Below are 19065 nucleotides of genomic sequence, written 5' to 3'. Positions count from 1 at the left end.
CTATGATACCCTGATTACTTAATGAAGAAAGCATTTCAATAAGAAGGTAACCAATAGTGCCTAAATAAATGACTGGGAATTGGCCACTTGATTTAGCAATGTGGAGGTTATGGTGACCTTGACAGCAATTTCCTTGGAGGGTGGGTGGAGGCGAAAGCCTCATTGGAGTGCATGCAAGAGAGAGTGGGAGAAGCTGTATTGAGACCACGGGTGTGGTAATCTTTTGAGGAATTTTGCTGCGAAGGGGAGCAGAAATATGGTGTGGTAGATGGAGGGGAAGAGGGTTCCCATTTTTAAGATGGGAGAAATAATGGAATGTATGCTAAGGGAAATGAGCCGAGAGAGTGAGAAAGTGATGGAACAAGAAAGAAATAGAATTGCTAGTGGGAGATCTTAGGCAAGAGGAAATGGGATCTAGTTGAAAAAACAAGAGCATGAACAGTTTGACCATAGTCAAACTGGGTTAGGCACATCATATATATGCACAGATGAAGGTAAGAAAGTGGTATGGTAGTGAGAGCTTGTGTGCTGTTTTTCAGAATGCTTCTGTTTTCCCAGTGAAATAAGATGGAAGGTCATCAGCCGAGAATGAGAAAGGGAGAGAACAAAAATGCTCCTCTAGCAGAGAAGGAAAGTAAATGCACTAGGGACATACGGTTTGATTGCAGGGCAACTTTTGTAACTTTGTAAGGCCATTTGATGTAACTGTCATGTAAGTTAGTAAGGCCATTTGATGTGGCTGTATGTTTCTCTAGCTACATTCAGTTTCTTGGGTATGGTTGTGGAGTTGGTGAATTTCACTTTTGCCAAGTGGAGAACAAGGTGAGAGAGGCCTGGATAGTGAGAATTGCATGCAAGGGAGTGATTAAAGCCCCTTGTTGTAGCCCCTGTTACTGCCTTCCCTGACAGCTAGAAGAGTAAACCAGTTGGTCCTCCTAGCTTCCTGCAGTTCCCCCTCCAGTACAGCTCCCATGGGTTGTCACATAAATCACCTCTCCTCCAGTTGAATCACTGTTCTGTTCAGAAACTGCAACAACTTTTTATTGTTTGCTTTATTAAGAACAAAATCCTGTAGCATTTAAGGCCTTTCAATCTATGGCCCTAACTGCCTTTCCATTTTGCTAATCTATTCACCACATATGCCCATTTCTTTCCTGTCTATGAGTTAATCCACATTGTTCCCTTTGCCTGGAATCTCTCTCTCTCCCATGGGTCTTACCTCTTTTATCAACCCCATTCCATTTTTTAACCCCTGCCTCTAACACTGCCTCCTTCAGGAGCTGTTTTTTTTTTTTTTTTCTTCTGCTTCTGCTGCTCCTGCTGCTGCGTTGTCTTTGGCTGCTTCTGCAGCTTCCTCTGCTGCTTCTGCCTCTGCTTATGCCTCTGCCTCCTCCAGGAGCTGGCGTCATTCTCCTTCTCCTTCTCCTCCTCCTCCTCCTCCTTCTTCTCACTTCCTCTTCTTTCTTTCTCTTCCTCTCCGTCCTTCCTCCTTCCCTCCTCCTCCCTCTCCTTCTTCCTCTTTTTTTTTTTTTTTTTGAGACAGAGTCTTGCTCTGTCACCCAGGCTGCAGTGCAGTGGTGTGATCATAGCTCATTGCAGACTTGGCCTGAAACTCCTGGGCTCAGGTGAACCTTCTGCCTCGGGCTCTTGAGTAGCTGAGACTAAAGGCATGTGCCACCATGCCTGGCAATTTTTTTTTTTTTTTTTTAAGAAATGGGGTCTTGCTATGTTGCCCAGGCTGGTCTTGAACTTCCAGCCTCAAGTGATCTTTCCACCTCTACCTCACAAAGTGTTGGGATTACAGGTGGGAGCCACTGCATCCAGCCCGTTTTTAAATCTCCTGGACAGTGTATGATAGGTCAAATCTTTTTTTTATACTTTTATGGCACAGGTCTTATTCTAGCCTTGTGTTATATATCATCTTTTATACTCCTCTCTTATTCTACATTTAAAGCAGGAATCCTGTCTTGTAAACATCCATACTTCTCCATAGCACATGTGACATTGTTTTTCCTAGAGTATTGTTTTCACAAATCTGATTAATCTCTATCTTTCCCCCTCCTTCTCTCCCACTTTTCTACGCACTGAGGTAAGGAAGGTATGTGTATATGGAGGAGGGGAAGGGTAAGGAAACTTGAATCCTAGCTGTCTCACATCCTTTGGAGAACACGATAGAATGTCAGATAAAGACAGACCTACCTGTTTTAATTTTCTTATTTTGGTGGTCTGGAAGCTGTGGCTAGAAGTTTGTGCTTTTCCTTCTTCCAACATATATACAGAGACAGGATTAAGGGAGGGAATGCTGCCTATCTTGCTTTTTCTTTGTTTTGTGTATGGGTGAGGGCTGGGATGAAGAATGAACACAATGAGAAAAATGTTCCTTACAGGCCACTTTTGTGGTAATTGTGTACCACCTGTATTTATTATTAGAGTATTACAGTAAGCTTTTTATGATTTCGGTTTTTCATTTGCAAATGGAAGCCACTTAACTGTGTATATTTGTAAATCCTTACTTTTATGGCATACATGTTAGTTCAAGTTGCCCTGTGGTGCTGCGGCTGGAGAGAAGCAGCAGCTGTGTCTCTGTCAAGCCCACGATGCTATCTTCCCTGCTGCTCATGTTGTGCAGATTGCCCATATGGGTTAGGAGAAAACAGATTTGTTAAAGGCAGATTTCCTTGGAAGCTTTCTCTGAGCAGCCCTGCAATTTGGTTGTATGATATGTATGGGCAGAAAGGTGCAATACTTTTTCTCACCCATCATAAGGGTCATAGTCAACATTCCTATAATAAAATACAGGTTAACAAGAGAAAAGCATAACAAGTTTATTTAAGCACAATTTTATGTGACATGGGAGTCTTCAGAAATGAAGACCCAAAAAACTCAGAGAAAAATCTTCATTTTTAGGCTTACGTTTGATGAAGAATGGACAGTCCTGTAGAAATGTGATGGAACAAAAAGGGAATGATCCTAGTGGTAATAGTCTGAATGGGGAAACTCAGCAAGGTCTATCTGTTCTGATTCTTCTTGGTCTGTCTGTGTGGCATTCTTTCTCCCTGGATGTAGTGTCAGACCCCTTTTGGAATGAAGGTCTTAAGATCAACTATGAGACAAGGTAGGTCAGATAATTTCTTTTTAGCCAGCTCCTACACAGAAAGGAAGGGGAAGGTTAAATTTAATATTTCTAGGCTTCATGACTGGCTTTCGGGAAGAAGGGTCCTAGTTTCTATTACCTGCCTTGGTGGAGAAAGAGGAGCAGGAGAGAGAAAGACAGAAGAGGGCCAGAAGAAGACTGCTTCTGAGACTCTTCCAGTGTTCTTCAGTTCAAAGTACTCCCAAGGAACAATACTTTGATAACAATGAAGTATCACCCTATGATAGGTGACATAATATCAATACTTTGGGGTATTGTTTTCTGAGCCCCAACACATAACAATGAAGTATTACTCTATGATAGTTGATATAACAGTTGCACAGTGAAACAGCACAGTCATACATTCATTTAAAAATATTTGTTGAACTCTTCCTTTGTGCCATACTCCGAGTTAATAGCTAGGGATAAATGGAAAGCAAACATAGGCCTCATGCAGCTTACAGTTTATTGAGAAAGAAGATAGTCATAAGTAATTATAAGTGTGATGTATGCTTTAAGTAATTATAAGTGAGATGTCTATAATGAGGTCCTGAGTCTGGAGTATTAGGGAATCCTGTAGATGGCAATGATGTTAAAAGAGACCAGAAAGATGATTAGGAGTGAACTAGAAGAAGGGAGATGATAAAGATTTCTGTCAAGGTAGAAGGTATATCATGTACAAGATCCTAAGGTAGGAAAGACCAGGCTGTGTTGGAGGAACTGAAAAGAGATCGGTAAGACCGAGATGGGGGCGTCAAAGATGATGACCTTGGAGGTGGGCTTCCAACACTGTGAGGTCAGTATTGTCATTATGTCCATTTACATACACGCGGTGTGGATATTCCTTCTCTGCAGCTTTCATTGACTTTAAGAGCATAGCTTGGGAGATGGTGTGGGATAGAACACAGTTGATCAGAGTATGGTTGTTTTGATCATCTTGTGATGGCACTGAATAAATGCACGTTTATCTTTTACCCTGTAGGGAGTTACTACAATTTTATAGAGGAAAAAGGGCTCAGAGGCTGAAGTGATTTATGCATGATTGCATAGCTGATAAGTGATAGAGCCAGGATTTAAACCTGTCTCTGTCAACATCACAGCCCTTGTACCATGTTGCCTCTATATTTCAGAAATAGAAGGTTTTACAGTTCATGGCTTATATTTAATTCATGTAGTTCAACCAAGCGTGATGGTTCACACCTATAATTACAGCACTTTGAGAGGCTGAACTAGGAGGATAACTTGAGACCAGGAGTTTGAGACTAGCATGAGGAAGAAAGCAAGACCCTGTCTTTAAAAAAAATACAAAAATTAGCCAGGCATGGTGGTGTGCACCTGTGGTCTCAGCTACTTGGGAGGCTGGGGCAGGAGGATCACTTGAGCTTTGGAGGTCAAGGCTGCAGTGAGCTGATTGCACCACTATACTCCAGCATGGGCGACAGAAGGAGACCCTGTCAAAAAATTTAAGAATTAAAAAAATTCAGGTAGTTCATGGCTGATTTAGAGATATTAACCCATATTAGACAGTAATAAAGTTGAAGAATAAGCAGAATTTTAATTCTCCTAATACCGGGTTGGGTAATTTTGGACAGCAAAAATATAATGGAGATTTCAATTATACAGAACTTTCTTCTGACTTTGACTTTGTGTTACAGAAAGAAGAGGTTTAAATTAATGGGAACTATGTTAGCATCAGAAGGGGACTATGAAAACTTCTAAAATAACACTATGAGTTATTTTGGGTAGCTCTATAAATTCATTGAGTAAAGGATGTTAAGAGACCTCCATTGACTATCACAAAAAGGTCCTATTCAAGGGAATAAAGGAGGATGCATCATTGGTGAGGCAGGAGTGAGGTCACTACTATCGAACTTTGTCTCCTGAAGCTTGGTGCTCAGTCCATGAGCAAATTATCCATTTTAAGCTTTCCCAACAGTTTGTGTATAAAATTTGGTTTGGAATAAGTTGTAGAGTTTGTGTAAAAGTCTCTAATTCAAGCTGCTGGACTGGTCACTGACATGTATTCATCTTTCACTCTTGGAAGAGTGGAAGGTCCTTGCATGTCCCTCTCTTGCATTCTGCTTTTGAAAGTCTACCAGCTCTTAGATTAGGGAGTCAAATCTAGTAAACTGTACCTAAGCATTTTATTTTCTTTAAAAGCCTGGAGACTGGTCTTATTTTTAGCATGTTGTTTAGAATAAAAATACATTATTCTATTTAATAAAGTATATAATTTAAAGGGATATTAGACTGAAAATTTAAGCTAGTCTCCTTAACCACATTTATGAGAAGACTGGCTGTTTGGACCATGATTGTAGTTGTATTATTCTGCCATCTAAGGGGAAATAAATAGTCCCTTGAGAAGTGGATTTATAATCTTCAGTAATATGGAACAATGAAAGTGATGTCACACATTATTTAAAAAATAAAATATCCAAAGCACTCATGTTATATTTCTGCAATATGTACCATTCCTCATAGCTCAGTTATTTATACAATGATAAATGTATATATGAAGGGGTGGCCTGCCCCTCCACACCTGTGGGCGTTTCTCATCAGGTGTGAAATGAGAAACTTGAGAAAAGAAAGAGACACAGAGACAAAGTATAGAGAAAGAAAAGTGGGCCCCGGGGACTGGCGCTCAGCGTACGGAGGACCTGCGTCAGCACCGGTCACTGAGTTCCCTCAGTATTTATTGATCATTGTGTTTACCATCTCAGAGACGGGGAAGTGGCAGGACAATAGGGTCATAGTAGGGAGAAGGTCAGCAAGAAGACATATGAATAAAGATCTCTGTGTCATGAATAAGTTTAAGGAAAAGTGCTGTGCTTTGATGTACATATATGCAAACATCTCCATAAACATTTTCAGTGCATAAAGAGCTGAATTGCCGCTAGCATGTCCCACCTCCCTTTCCTATCTCAGTAAATAGAACATACAATCGGGTTTTACACCAAGACATTCCATTGCCCAGGGATGGGCAGGAGACAGATGCCTTCCCCTATCTCAACTGCAAAGAAGCCTTCCTTCCTCTTTTACTAATCCTCCTCAGCACAGACCCTTTACGGGTGTCGGGCTAGGGGATGATCAGGTCTTTCCCTTCCCACGAGGCCATATTTCAGACTATCACATGGGGAGAAACCTTGGACAATACCTAGCTTTCCTAGGCAGAGGTCTCTGCGGCCTTCCGCAGTGTTTGTGTCCCTGGATACTTGAGATTAGAGAATGGTGATGACTTTTAACAAGCATACTGCCTTCAGGCACTTGTTTAACAAAGCACATGCTGCACAGCCCTGAATCCATTAAACCTTGAGTAGACACAGCACATGTCTCTTCAAGGACAGGGTTGGGGGTAGGGTTACAGATTAACAGCATGTCAAGGCAGAGGAATTCTTAGTACAGAATGAAATGGAGTCTCTTATGTCTACTTCTTTCAACATAGACAAAGTAACAGTCTGATCTCTCTTTTCCCCACAGTATTAAATATATATTACACATGTCACAGCATTGGTGACTGTAACTGAACAGAAAGGAAAAAGAAAAGCATGTCATTTACCAGGCTACATCATATTTGGTGTATAAGAGGTTCTTACTGTCACCAAGACACTACCCTGTTTCTGTTATCTGTTCTAAGATAGCTGCCATTAAAAAAGTAACTTTACTTTGCAAGTCATAGTTTCTTAAGTGACCACTCAGAACAAATTGCTGAAGTTTTATATCATATTTTTTCTTTCACATGACAATATTGGGCACTGATGACATACATTGTTTGAACTGGGAGGTGTGTGCTAGTAATACCTTGCAAAATATATTAGTAATAAATCAAGCCCTTACTTCTTGCAGGCCCTTGCTGGGCACTTGCACATATGTATTTTCCAACTAAATCATTACAAGACTCCTCTGGTAGGTGTTATTTTTTTCATTCTGCATTTGAGAAAGGAAGCCCAAAGCCATGAGCTTGGTTAAGTAGCTAATAAATGGCCAAGATGGCACCGAAAGTTAGATCTGTCTGCAAATTCCCTTCTCTTCCCACTACATCAGAACATTTGTGATCTTCAGAAGGAGGAAAAACAGGGTTTTAAAAGGTGTCCTTGGTACAGATTAAATTTTATTAGTGCAAAAGTTTGTGTGTTTATGTGCTTAAGACTTGATACAACTGGATTTTTTGTAGTTGGTGTTGAGAGAGGGTCTCACTGTGTCTCCCAGGTGGGAGTGCAGTGGTGTGATCATGGCCCACTGCAGCCTCGATGTCCCGGGCTCAATCGATTCTCCCATCTCAGCTTCCTGAGTAGTTTCACTCCAGGTATGCCCATCATGCCTGGCTAATTTTTGTATTTTTTTTCTAGAGATGGGGTTTCTACAGGTTGCCCAGTTGGTCTCAAATTTCTGGGCTCAAGTGATCCTCCTATCTCAGCTTTCCAAAGTTCTGGGATTACAGGCCTGAGCCACCGTTCCCAGCACGAATGACATTTTTGATAAGTTTTCCTGATGGCATATGAGCAGCATGTTTGGCCAGCATCATTGTGATTGAATAACCTAATTTAAACCAGGAACTACAACCCAAACAATGGCTGTGATTCAGCAGATAGGAAAGTAAGGAAGTACTTGTTATCATTTGTCAGTGAATTTATATTTTTATGCAGTTTGAACTGTGGGTCACGCTGCAGACACTGTCCTTTAAAACTGTCGGAAATCTCTGCCTCTTCCTGAGCACTGATGGCCTCTTCCTTTGAGGGAGCAGCTCATACAACAATTTTGGAAAGCAGCGGTGATGACTCCCTTCTCCTTGGCGTTGAGTGGTTCCTTCCTCTTGAACAATTGGCTCTAGATGACAGTGACCAGTGCAGACTAAAACAGGCTGTTGGTTTGCCTTTTTATGTAGTCTAATTTCTAAAAAACAACAATCCTTTAAAAGAGGTGGGAATTTATACTTACCAACCGCCTTTCTGTGATTTCATTAAGCAACCTTGGGTCACACTTATCTGTGCATCTGAGAGGCCTGCAGCAGCACCAAGTCTCATCTTTGCTTACGCACATCTAACAAGTGCAGTCAACACTGATGTTGTGAATTTATTTTTACGTGCTTTAGTTTTAAATTCCAAACTGACTGACCCCTGCCTCCCAGGATATCTTGAATACCCATCCCTTGCTTAGCTAGTGTAGGCTTAGACAATGCAAATATATTTTAGGATCAACCTTTAAAAACATCATCAGATAAATAAATCTGCCAGAAAAACTCTAATATTTATTATTTATTGTGATTTATTATTGACACTGTGTGTCAGACATTATACATTCGTCATCTCATTATTTTGTACACAGTATATTGAGTTGTGGCTTACATAGTGCTGCTATCTGTCAACTTGGAATGGTTTGTCTTCCTCCTTTCTCTCCCTAGCAAACTCCTGTTCATCTTTCACTGCTCAGGTCTTGTATCACCTTTTCTTCTTAGGAACTGCTTTGCCTCCCTTCCATGGGCTAGGTAACTGACTACTTTCCTCTTTGTGCCTCTTACTGCACTTTATAGCTACTTCGATGCTGCTACTCTGGATTGCATTGCTTTATTTATATGTTGGTATCCTGTTGGGACTGTGAGCAGCCTGAGTGCTGGGACTACACCCATCAGTGTATCTCAGTGTGTGCTTTCGTCAGCTCTTCAGACAAATAACTGGCTCAAGCTCAAGTTATTCTTCTATCATTAGTACTTGGTTTTGTCAATAGTCTGCCAGTATTGTACTACCAATATGGCATAGACACTGGCTAGTCAGAACAGAAGCTAGTCATGGAGTTGAGGCCTTTTGAAGTACCATGGTTCTTTAGGTCTGGAGATCTAAAAAAGGGTCTGGGGCAGTAGGGCAGAGTGTGTGTGTGTGTGTGTGTGTGTGTGTGTGTTTGTATGTATGGGGGTGTTGCACAGGTAGTTTTTCTCCAACTCGTATGAAATATTTCAGTATTTTAATAACTGGCTCAATATCAGCTTTGGTCCTCCCAGGTAGTGAGTGCCTAAAGAATGGAATTCGGCCTGTACTGCTTAGTGTCCCTAATATGGATATCTCAATGCAACTCAGGTGTCCAAAACAGGTTAAACTTCTACAGCAAATGTTAATGTTATTACATAACACTTCTTTTTAAAATTTCTCCAAATTTTTCCCATTACTGTTAATGGTACAACAGTTGACCCTGGAACAATGTGGGTTTGAACTGCACGTGTCCACTTATACACATTTTTATTTTTAATACATCTCTTCTGTCTCCCCTTTAATCTCCTTCACTTCATCTGCCTCTGCCACCCCTGAGACAGCAAGACCAACCCCTCCTCTTTCTCCTCCTCCTGTTCAGCCTTCTCAAAGTGAAGATGAGGATAAAGACCTTTATGATGATCCACTTCCACTTTAATGAATAATAAATATATTTTCTCTGCCTTAAGATTTTCTTAATAACATTTTTACCTAGCTTATTTTATTGTAAGAGTACAGAATATAATACATATACAAAATATGTGTTAATTGACTTTATGTTATCTGTAAGGCTTCTGGTCAATAGTATGCTCTACTAAGTTTTTGGAAGTCAAAGGATATAGGCAGGTTTTTGACTGTTTGTAGGTTGTGGAGGGTGGGTCAGTGCCCCTAATCACCCCGTTGTTCAAGGGTCAGTTGTACTCTCCTGTTCACATGGGATAGAAAACTTTGGAATTTTCTGGTTCTCTCACCTTCACATTCAAACCAAAATCCAGTCAGTAGCCAAGACCTTTCCAAGATTCCTTCCTAGTTTCTGCCCCCTCTTTGCTTTCCCAGGGTTACCAGTTTGTACCATATAATTCCAGGCTAACTTATTATAATACCCCCTTCAGTCCCTCTGTTCTTTTAGCTTCAGTCCAGGCCAGCTGGCACCATGGTTTTTTTCTCCTCTCCTTTTGTCCAATCCAGGCTTTACAGGGCCCTGCGTAAACCCCACATCTTCAGAGAAACCTTCCTCTGCTGACTCAGCCCAGCAGGGGCTGTCCTACCCCCAGGTGCCCTAGTACTTACTGTCTGTAGCACACATTTCGATGTTAACTGTGCTCTACTTTGTGAGACTGCCTGAACTGTAATTACATCTTCAAATGACATTGAATAGGTGGTTGTCCCTCAAGTAGAGAACACACACTGCCGTTAAGTGAGAATTAAGACACTCACCGGGGCATAATGGTTCAGGCCACTTAGATTTTTAAGATTTCTTAATAGAAATAATTTCAAATTCTGTAGCTTGGTTGCTGAATAGCATGAAATTTTGTTAAAAGAAAAATACTATGACCCACTAAATGAATTCGTAACCTACAAATGGATCACAACCTCCATTTTATAAAACCCTGATCTAGACCACAAAGGCCTTAAAAAGAAGAATGTTTCTCTCATAATGGAAAGGTAAGACCTGGAAGCAAAAGCCTTTACTATGAGTATAAAGTATTGCAAGAGAGGCATAAAGTATGCAGGTTTAGAGGAGGCAAAATTGCATGGTGAAAATGACTTCCTATTGTAGGAAGATGATTCTGTTTGTGGGAGAAGGGACTTGGCAGTGACTTAGCAGTTTATAGATTTTCCCTTGAAAATTAAGTCATTCATTGCAGAGGGTTTTTTTTTTGTTGGTTTTTTTTTTTTTTTTGCTTCCATAAGGGCAGATGGGAAAAACACGCATTTCCTCCTCTCTAGTTTTCCTTAGGCTTTTATTTATTCACCATTTTGTTTTCCTTCTCAATATTTTTGCTCTTGCCTAATAGCAGGGCTTGGTAAGATTTTCTGATTTGGACTGTGTTTCTAAACACTAAAATGAGCAAAGTGAGGAGGTTCCAAGATGGCCAAATAGGAACAACTCCAGTCTACAGCTCCCAGCGTAAGTGATGCAGAAGATGGGTGATTTCTGCATTTCCAACTGAGGTACCAGGTTCATCTCACTGGGGCTTGTCAGACAGTGGGTGCAGCCCATGGAGCAGGCCTTACCCGGGAAGTGCAAAGGGTTGGGGAATTCCCTTTCCTAGCCAAGGGAAGCCATGACAGATGGTACCTGGAAAATTGGGACACTCCCACCCTAATACTGGGCTTTTCCAACAGTCTTAGCAAACGGTACACCAGGAGATTATATCCCGTGCCTGGCTCGGAGGGTCCCACGCCCACAGAGCCTTGCTCACTGCTAGCACAGCAGTCTGAGATCGAACTGCAAGGTGGCAGCGAGGTGGGGGGAGGGGTGTCCACCATTGCTGAGGCTTGAGTAGGTAAACAAAGTGACCAGGAAACTTGAACTGGGTGGAGCCCACCGCAGCTCAAGGAGGCCTGCCTGCCTCTGTAGACTCCACCTCTTGGGGCAGGGCATAGCTGAACAAAAGGCAGCAGAAACTTCTGCAGACTTAAACATCCCTGTCTGACAGCTTTGAAGAGAGTAGTGGTTCTCCCAGCATGGAGTTTGAGATCTGAGAATAGACAGAATGCCTCCTCAAGTGGGTCCCTGACCCGAGTAGCCTAACTGGGAGACACCTCCCAGTAGGGACCAACTGACATCTCATACAACTGGGTGCCCCTTTGAGATGAAGCTTCCAGAGGAAGGATCAGGCAGCAACATTTTCTGTTCTGCAATATTTGCTGTACTACAGCCTCTGCTGGTGATACCCAGGCAAACAGGGTCTGGAGTGGACCTCCAGCAAACTGCAACAGATCTGCAGCTGAGGGTCCTGACTGTTAGAAGGAAAACTAACAAACAGAAAGGACATCCACACCAAAACCCCATCTGTACGTCACCATCATCAAAGACCAAAGGTAGATAAAACCACAAAGATGGGGAGAAACCAGAGCAGAAAAGCTGAAAATTCTAAAAATCAGAGTGCCTCTTCTCATCCAAAGGAATGCAGCTCCTTGCCAGCAATGGAACAAAACTGGATGGAGAATGACTTTGACAAGTTGAGAGAAGAAGGCTTCAGATGATTGGTAATAACAAAATTCTCTGAGCTAAAGGAGGATGTTCAAACCCATTGCAAAGAAGCTGAAAACCTTGAAAAAAGATTAGATGAATGGCTAACTAGGATAAACAGCATAGAGAAGACCTGAAATGACCTGATGGAGCTGAAAACGATGGCACAAGAACTATGTGACACATGCACAAGCTTCAGCAGCCGAGTCGATCAGGTGGAAGAAAGGGCATCAGTGATCGAAGATCAAATGAATGGAATGAAGTGAGAAGTTTAGAGAAAAAAGAGTAGAAAGAAGTGAACAAAGCCTCCAAGAAATAGGGGACTACGTGAAAAGACCAAATCTATGTCTGATTGGTGTACCTGAAAGTGATGGGGAGAATGGGACCAAGTTGGAAAACACTCTTCAGGATATTATCCGGGAGAACTTCTCCAACCTAGCAAGGCAGACCAACATTCAAATTCAGGAAATACAGAGAACACCACAAAGATACTCTTCGAGAAGAGCAACTCCAAGACACATACTTGTCAGATTCACCAAAGTTGAAATGAAGGAAAAAGTATTAAGGGCAGCAAGAGAGAAAGGTTGGGTAACCCACAAAGGGAAGCCCATCAGACTAACAGCGGATCTCTCAGCAGAAACCCTGCAAGAGTGGGGGCCAATATTCAACATTCTTAAAGAAAAGAATTTTCAACCCAGAATTTCATATCCAGTGAAACTAAGCTTCATAAGTGAAGGAGAAATAAAATCCTTTACAGACAGGCAAATGCTGAGAGATTTTGTCACCACCAGGCCTGCCTTACAGGAGCTCCTGAAGGAAGCACTAAACATGGAAAGGAACAACTGGACCCGCAACTGCAGAAACATGCCAAATTGTAAAGACCATCGATGCTAGGAAGAAACTACCTCAACTAATGAGCAAAATAACCAGCTAATATCATAAAGACAGGATCAAATTCAAACTTAACAATATTAACCTTAAATGTAAATGGGCTAAATGCTCCAATTAAAATACACAGACTGGCAAATTGGATAAAGAGTCAAGACCCATCAGTCTGCTGTATTCAGGACACCCATGTCACGTGCAGAGGCACACATAGGTTCAAAATAAAGGAATGGAGGAAGATCTACCAAGCAAATGGAAAACAAAACAAAAAAAAGCTGGGGTTGCAATCCTAGTCTCTGATAAAACAGACTTTAAAACAACAAAGATCAAAAGAGACAAGGCCATTACATAATGGTAAAGGGATCAATTCAACAAGAAGAGCTAACTGTCCTAAATATATATGCACCCAATACCAGAGAACCCAGATTCATAAAGTAAGTCCTTAGGGACCTACAAGGAGACTTAGACTCCCACACAATAATAACGGGAGACTTTAACACCCCACTGTCAACATTAGACAGATCAACGAGACAGGAAGTTAACAAGGATATCCAGAAATTGAACTCAGCTCTGCACCAAGCGCACCTAAGACATCTACAGAACTCTCCACCACAAATCAACAGAATATACATTCTTTTCAGCACCACATCACACTTATTCCAAAACTGACTACATAACTGGAAGTAAAGCACTCCTCAGCAAATGTAAAAGAACAGAAATTATAGCAAACTGTCTCTCAGACCACAGTGCAATCAAACTAGAGCTCAGGATTAAGAAACTAACTCAGAACTGCTCAACTACATGGAAACTGAAAAACCTGCTCCTGAATGACTCCTGGGTACATAACAAAGTGAAGGCAGAAATAAAGATGTTCTTTGAAACCAATGAGAACAAAGACACAACATACCAGAATCTCTGGGACACATTTAAAGCAGAGTGTAGAGGGAAATTTATAGCACTAAATGTCCACAAGAGAAAGCAGGAAAGATCCAAAAATGACACGCTAACATCACAATTAAAAGAACGAGAGAAGCAAAAGCAAACACCTTCAAAAGCTAGCAGAAGGCAAGAAATAAGTAAGATCAGAGCAGAACTGAGGAGATAGGGACACAAAAAACCCTTCAAAAAATCAGTGAATCCAGGAGCTGGTTTTTTGAAAAGATCAACAAAATTGATAGACCGCTAGCAAGATTAATAAAGAAGAAAAGAGAGAAGAATCAAATAGATGCCATAAAAAATGATAAAGTGGATATCACCACCGATCCCACAGAAATACAAACTACCATCAGAGAATACTATAAACACCTCTACGCAAATAAACTAGAAAATGTGGAAGAAATGGATAAATTCCTGGACACATACACCCTCCCAAGAGTAAACCAGGAAGAAGTTGAATCCCTGAATTGACCAATAACAGCTCTGAAATTCAGGCAATAGTTAATAGCCTACCAGCCAAAAAAGTCAAGGACCAGACGGATTCACAGCCGAATTCTACCAGAGGTACAAAGAGGAGCCGGTACCATTACTTCTGAAACTATTCCAATCAATAAAAGAAGAGGGAATCCTCCCTAACTCATTTTATGAGGCCAGCATCATCCTGATATCAAAGCCTGGCAGAGACACACACAAAAAAGAGAATTTAAGACCAATATCCCTGATGAACCTCGATGCAAAAATCCTGAATGAAATACTGGCAAACCAAATCCAGCAGCACATCAAAAAGCTTATCCACCACGATCAAGTTGGCTTCGTCCCTGGGATGCAAGGCTGGTTCAACATATGCAAATCAATAAACGTAATCCAACATATAAACAGAACCAAAGACAAAAACCACATGATTATCTCAATAGATGGAGAAAAGGCCTTCAACAAAATTCAACAGCCCTTCATGATAAAAATTCTCAATAAACTAGGTATTGATGGGACATGTCTCAAGATAATAAGAGCTATTTATGACAAACCCACAGCCAATATCGTACTGAATGGGCAAAAACTGGAGGCATTCCCTTTGAAAACTGGCACAAGACAGGGGTGCAGTCTCTCACCACTCCCATTCAACATAGTGTTGGAATTTCTGGCCAGGGCAATCAGGCAGGAGAAAGAAATAAAAGATATTCAGTTAGGAAAAGAGGAAGTCAAATTGTCCCTGTTTGCAGATTGTATATTTAGAAAACCCAATTGTCTCAGCCCAAAATCTCCTTAAGCTGATAAACAACTTCAGCAAAGTCTCAGGATACAAAATCAGTGTGCAAAAATCACAAACATTCATATACACCAATAACAGACAAACAGAGAGCCAAATCATGAATGAACTTCCATTCACAATTGCTTCAAAGAGAATAAAATACCTAGGAATCCAACTTACAAGGGATGTAAAGGACCTCTTCAAGGAGAACTACAAACCACTGGTCAGTGAAATAAAAGAGGACACAAACAAATGGAAGAACATACCATGCTCATGGATAGGAAGAATCAATATCGTGAAAATGGCCACACTGCCCAAGGTAATTTATAGATTCAATGCCATCCCCATCAAGCTACCAATGACTTTCTTCACAGAATTGGAAAATACTACTTTAAAGTTCATATGGAACCAAAAAAGAGCCTGCATTGCCAAGACAATCCTAAGCCAAAAGAACAAAGCTGGAGGCATCATGCTACCTGACTTCCAACTATACTACAAGGCTACAGTAATCAAAACAGCATGGTACTTGTACCAAAACAGAGATATAGACCAATGGAATAGAACAGAACCCTCAGAAATAATACCACACATCTACAACCATCTGATCTTTGATAAACCTGACAAAAACAAACAATGGGGAAAGGATTCCCTATTTAATAAATGGTGCTGGGAAAATTGGGTAGCCATATGTAGAAAGGTGAAACTAGATCCCTTCCTTACACCTTATACAAAAATTAATTCAAGATGGATGAAAGATTTAAATGTTAGCCATAAAACCATAAAAACCCTAGAAGAAAACCTAGGCAATACTATTCAGGATATAGGCATGGCCAAGGACTTCATGACTAAAACACTAAAAGCAATGGCAACAAAAGCCAAAATAGACAAATGGGATCTAATTAAACTAAAGAGCTTCTGCACGGCAAAAGAAACTGCCATCAGAGTGAACAGGCACCGTATAGAACGGGAGAAAATTTTTGCAATCTAACTGTCTGACAAAGGGCTAATATTCAGAATCTACAAAGAACTTAAACAAATTTACAAGAAAAAAATCAAAAAACCCCATCAAAAAGTGGGCAAGGGATATGAACAGACATTTCTTAAAAGAAGATTTTTTTTTTTTTTTTTTTTTTTTGAGGCAGAGTCTTGCTCTTTCGCCCAGGCTGGAGTGCAGTGACATGATCTCGCTCACTGCAAGCTCTGCCTCCTGGGTGCACACCATTCTCCTGCCTCAGCCTCCCTAGTAGCTGGGACTACAGGCACCTGCCACCACGCCTGGCTGATTTTTTGTATTTTTTTAGTAGAGACGTGGTTTCACTGTGTTAGCCAGGATGGTCTCGATCTCCTGACCTTGTGATCCACCTGCCTCGGCCTCCCAAAGTGCTGGGATTACAGGCGTGAGCCACCACGCCTGGCCAAGAAGACATTTATGCAGCCAACAGACACATTAAAAAATGCTCGTCATCACTGGCTATCAGAGAAATGCAAATCAAAACCACAATGAGATACCATCTTACATGAGTTAGAATCACAATCATTAAAAAGTCAGGAAACAACAGGTGCTGGAGAGGATGTGGAGAAATAGGAACACTTTTACACTGTTGGTGGGACTGTAAACTAGTTCAACCATTGTGGAAGACAGTGTGGTGATTCCTCAAGGATCTAGAACTAGAAATACCATTTGACCCAGCCATCCCATTACTGGGTATATACCCAAAGGATTATAAATCATGCTGCTATAAAGACACAGGCACACGTATGTTTATTGTGGCACTATTCACAATAGCAAAGACTTGGAACCAAACCAAATGTCCATCAATGATAGACTGGATTAAGAAAATGTGGCACATATACACCATGGAATTCTACGCAGCCATAAAAAAGGATGAGTTCATGTCCTTTGTAGGGACATGGATGAAGCTGGAAACCATAATTCTGAGCAAACCATCATCACAAGGACAGAAAACCAAACACCACATATTCTCACTCATAGGTGGGAACTGAACAATGAGAACACTTGGACATGGGGTGGGGAACATCACATACCCAGGCCTGTCGTGGGGTGGGGGGAGGGGGAGGGATAGCATTAGGAGATATAACTAATGTAAATGACGAGATAACAGGTGCAGCACACCAACATGGCTCATGTATACATGTGTAACCTGCATGTTGTGCACATGTGCCCTAGAAGTTAAAGTATAATAATAATAAAAAAAAGAGCAAAGTGAGATAACATAAAGGAGATTTATCTTTTCTTTAATATTCATCCATTTTGGGATGATCAAAAAAGAACAATTTAAAAATAGGGAGTTCTAGAAGGTACTAGGCTATGGGATGAAAACACCATCACTTGCAAATGGTTATAATTATCTTTTAATTGTAGGCTGCTAACATTATGGTTTTAAAGGGAAGGAATGTCCTGTAGTAAATAGTAGTGGCAGATTATAATTATTACCCCTGAGTCAGTTTCTCTCCAAATGTGCTGCTTGGTTTTCCACTGATTATTTTTTTTCTTAGTGAAATGAGCCTTTGTGGTAAATCTTTTCTCAGTTATATTCTTTGTGGCAATTTTCCCTTGTAGAAGATCCTTTATTTAAAGGCTGTATGAAATTGTTTTTATTGCTTAAATCAGGACAGAATTGTACCTGGGGAAAATGGATCGTCAAACAGCTTTTTACATTCTTCAGGGTCACATGCTGTATTAGTCTGTTTTCATGCAGCTGATAAAGAACATACCTGAGACTAGGAAGAAAAGGAGGTTTAATTGGACTTACAGTTCCACATGGCTGGGGAGGCCACAGAATCGTGGTGGGACGTGAAAGGCACTTCTTACATGGGGGCAGCAAGAGAAAATGGGGAAGAAGCAAAAGTGGAAATCCCTGATAAACCCATCAGATCTCTTGAGACTTATTCACTATCATGAGAATAGCATGGTAAACGACCCCCATGATTCAATTACCTCCCCATGGGTCCCTCCCACAACATGTAGGAATTCTGGGAGATACAATTCAAGTTGAGATTTGAGTGGGGACACAGCCAAACCATATCATACCACCCCGGCCCCACCAAATTTCATGTCCTCACATTTCAAAAACAATCATGCCTTCCTAGCAATCCCCCAAAGTTTTAACTCATTTCAGCATTAACCCAAAAGTCCACAGTCCAAAGTCTCATCTGAGACAAGGCAAGTCCTTTCTGCTTATGAGCCTATAAAATCAAAAGCAAGTTAGTTACTTCCTAGATACAATGTATGTTCAGGTATTGGGTAAATACAGCCATTCCAAATGGGAGAAATTGGCCAAAACAAAGGGGTTACAGGCCCCATGCAAGTCGGCAGTCAAATTTTAAAGGTCCAAATTATCTCCTTTGACTCCAGGTCTCACATCCAGGTCACACTGATGCAAGAGGTGGGTTCCCACGGTCTTAGGCAGCTCCACCCCTGTGGCTTTGCAGGTTACAGCCTCCCTCCCAGCTGCTTTCAGTGGCTGGCATTGAATGTCTGTGGCTTTTCCAGGCTCACAGTACAAGCTGTCGATGGGTCTACTATTATGGGGTCTGGAGGATGGTGGCCCTCATCTCACAGCTCTACTAGGCATTGCCCCAGTAGAGACTCTTGTGTTGGAGCTCTGACCCCACATTCCCTTCTAGACTGTCCTAGCAGAGGTTCTCCATGAGGGCTCAATCCCTGCAGCAAACTTTTGCCTGGGCATCCAGGCATTTCCATACATCTTCTGAAATCTAGACAGAGGTTCCCAAACCTCAATTCTTGACTTCTATGTACCTGCAGGCTCAACACCATGTGGAAGCTGCTAAGGCTTGGGGCTCCCACCCTCTGAAGTCACAGCCTGAACTCTATGTTGGCCCCTTTAAACCATGGCTAGAGTGGCTGGGACATGGGGCACCCAGTCCCTAGGCTGCACACAGC

At 41.4% G+C, this 19065-nt stretch overlaps 1 protein-coding gene across 3 annotated transcripts in view; it reads left to right on the top strand.

Moving 5' to 3' along the window:
* The window catches only part of PRCP (prolylcarboxypeptidase), an 82602-nt gene that overhangs the window by 10412 nt on the left and 53125 nt on the right, over positions 1-19065 (top strand). The window contains exon 2 of one of the 3 annotated variants that reach the window (XM_025355964.1): positions 6977-7036. The exons of the other annotated variants lie outside the window; for them this stretch is intronic. Coding sequence (XP_025211749.1) covers positions 6977-7036 — 60 coding nt within the window. The remainder of the gene's footprint in view (positions 1-6976; positions 7037-19065) is intronic. 3 annotated transcript variants of the gene reach the window in all.

Source organism: Theropithecus gelada, chromosome 14, assembly GCF_003255815.1.
Source record: "Theropithecus gelada isolate Dixy chromosome 14, Tgel_1.0, whole genome shotgun sequence".
Lineage (NCBI taxonomy): Eukaryota > Metazoa > Chordata > Mammalia > Primates > Cercopithecidae > Theropithecus > Theropithecus gelada.
Note: the sequence above shows the minus strand (reverse complement) of the source record. Positions and strands in the feature narration are given on the sequence as shown.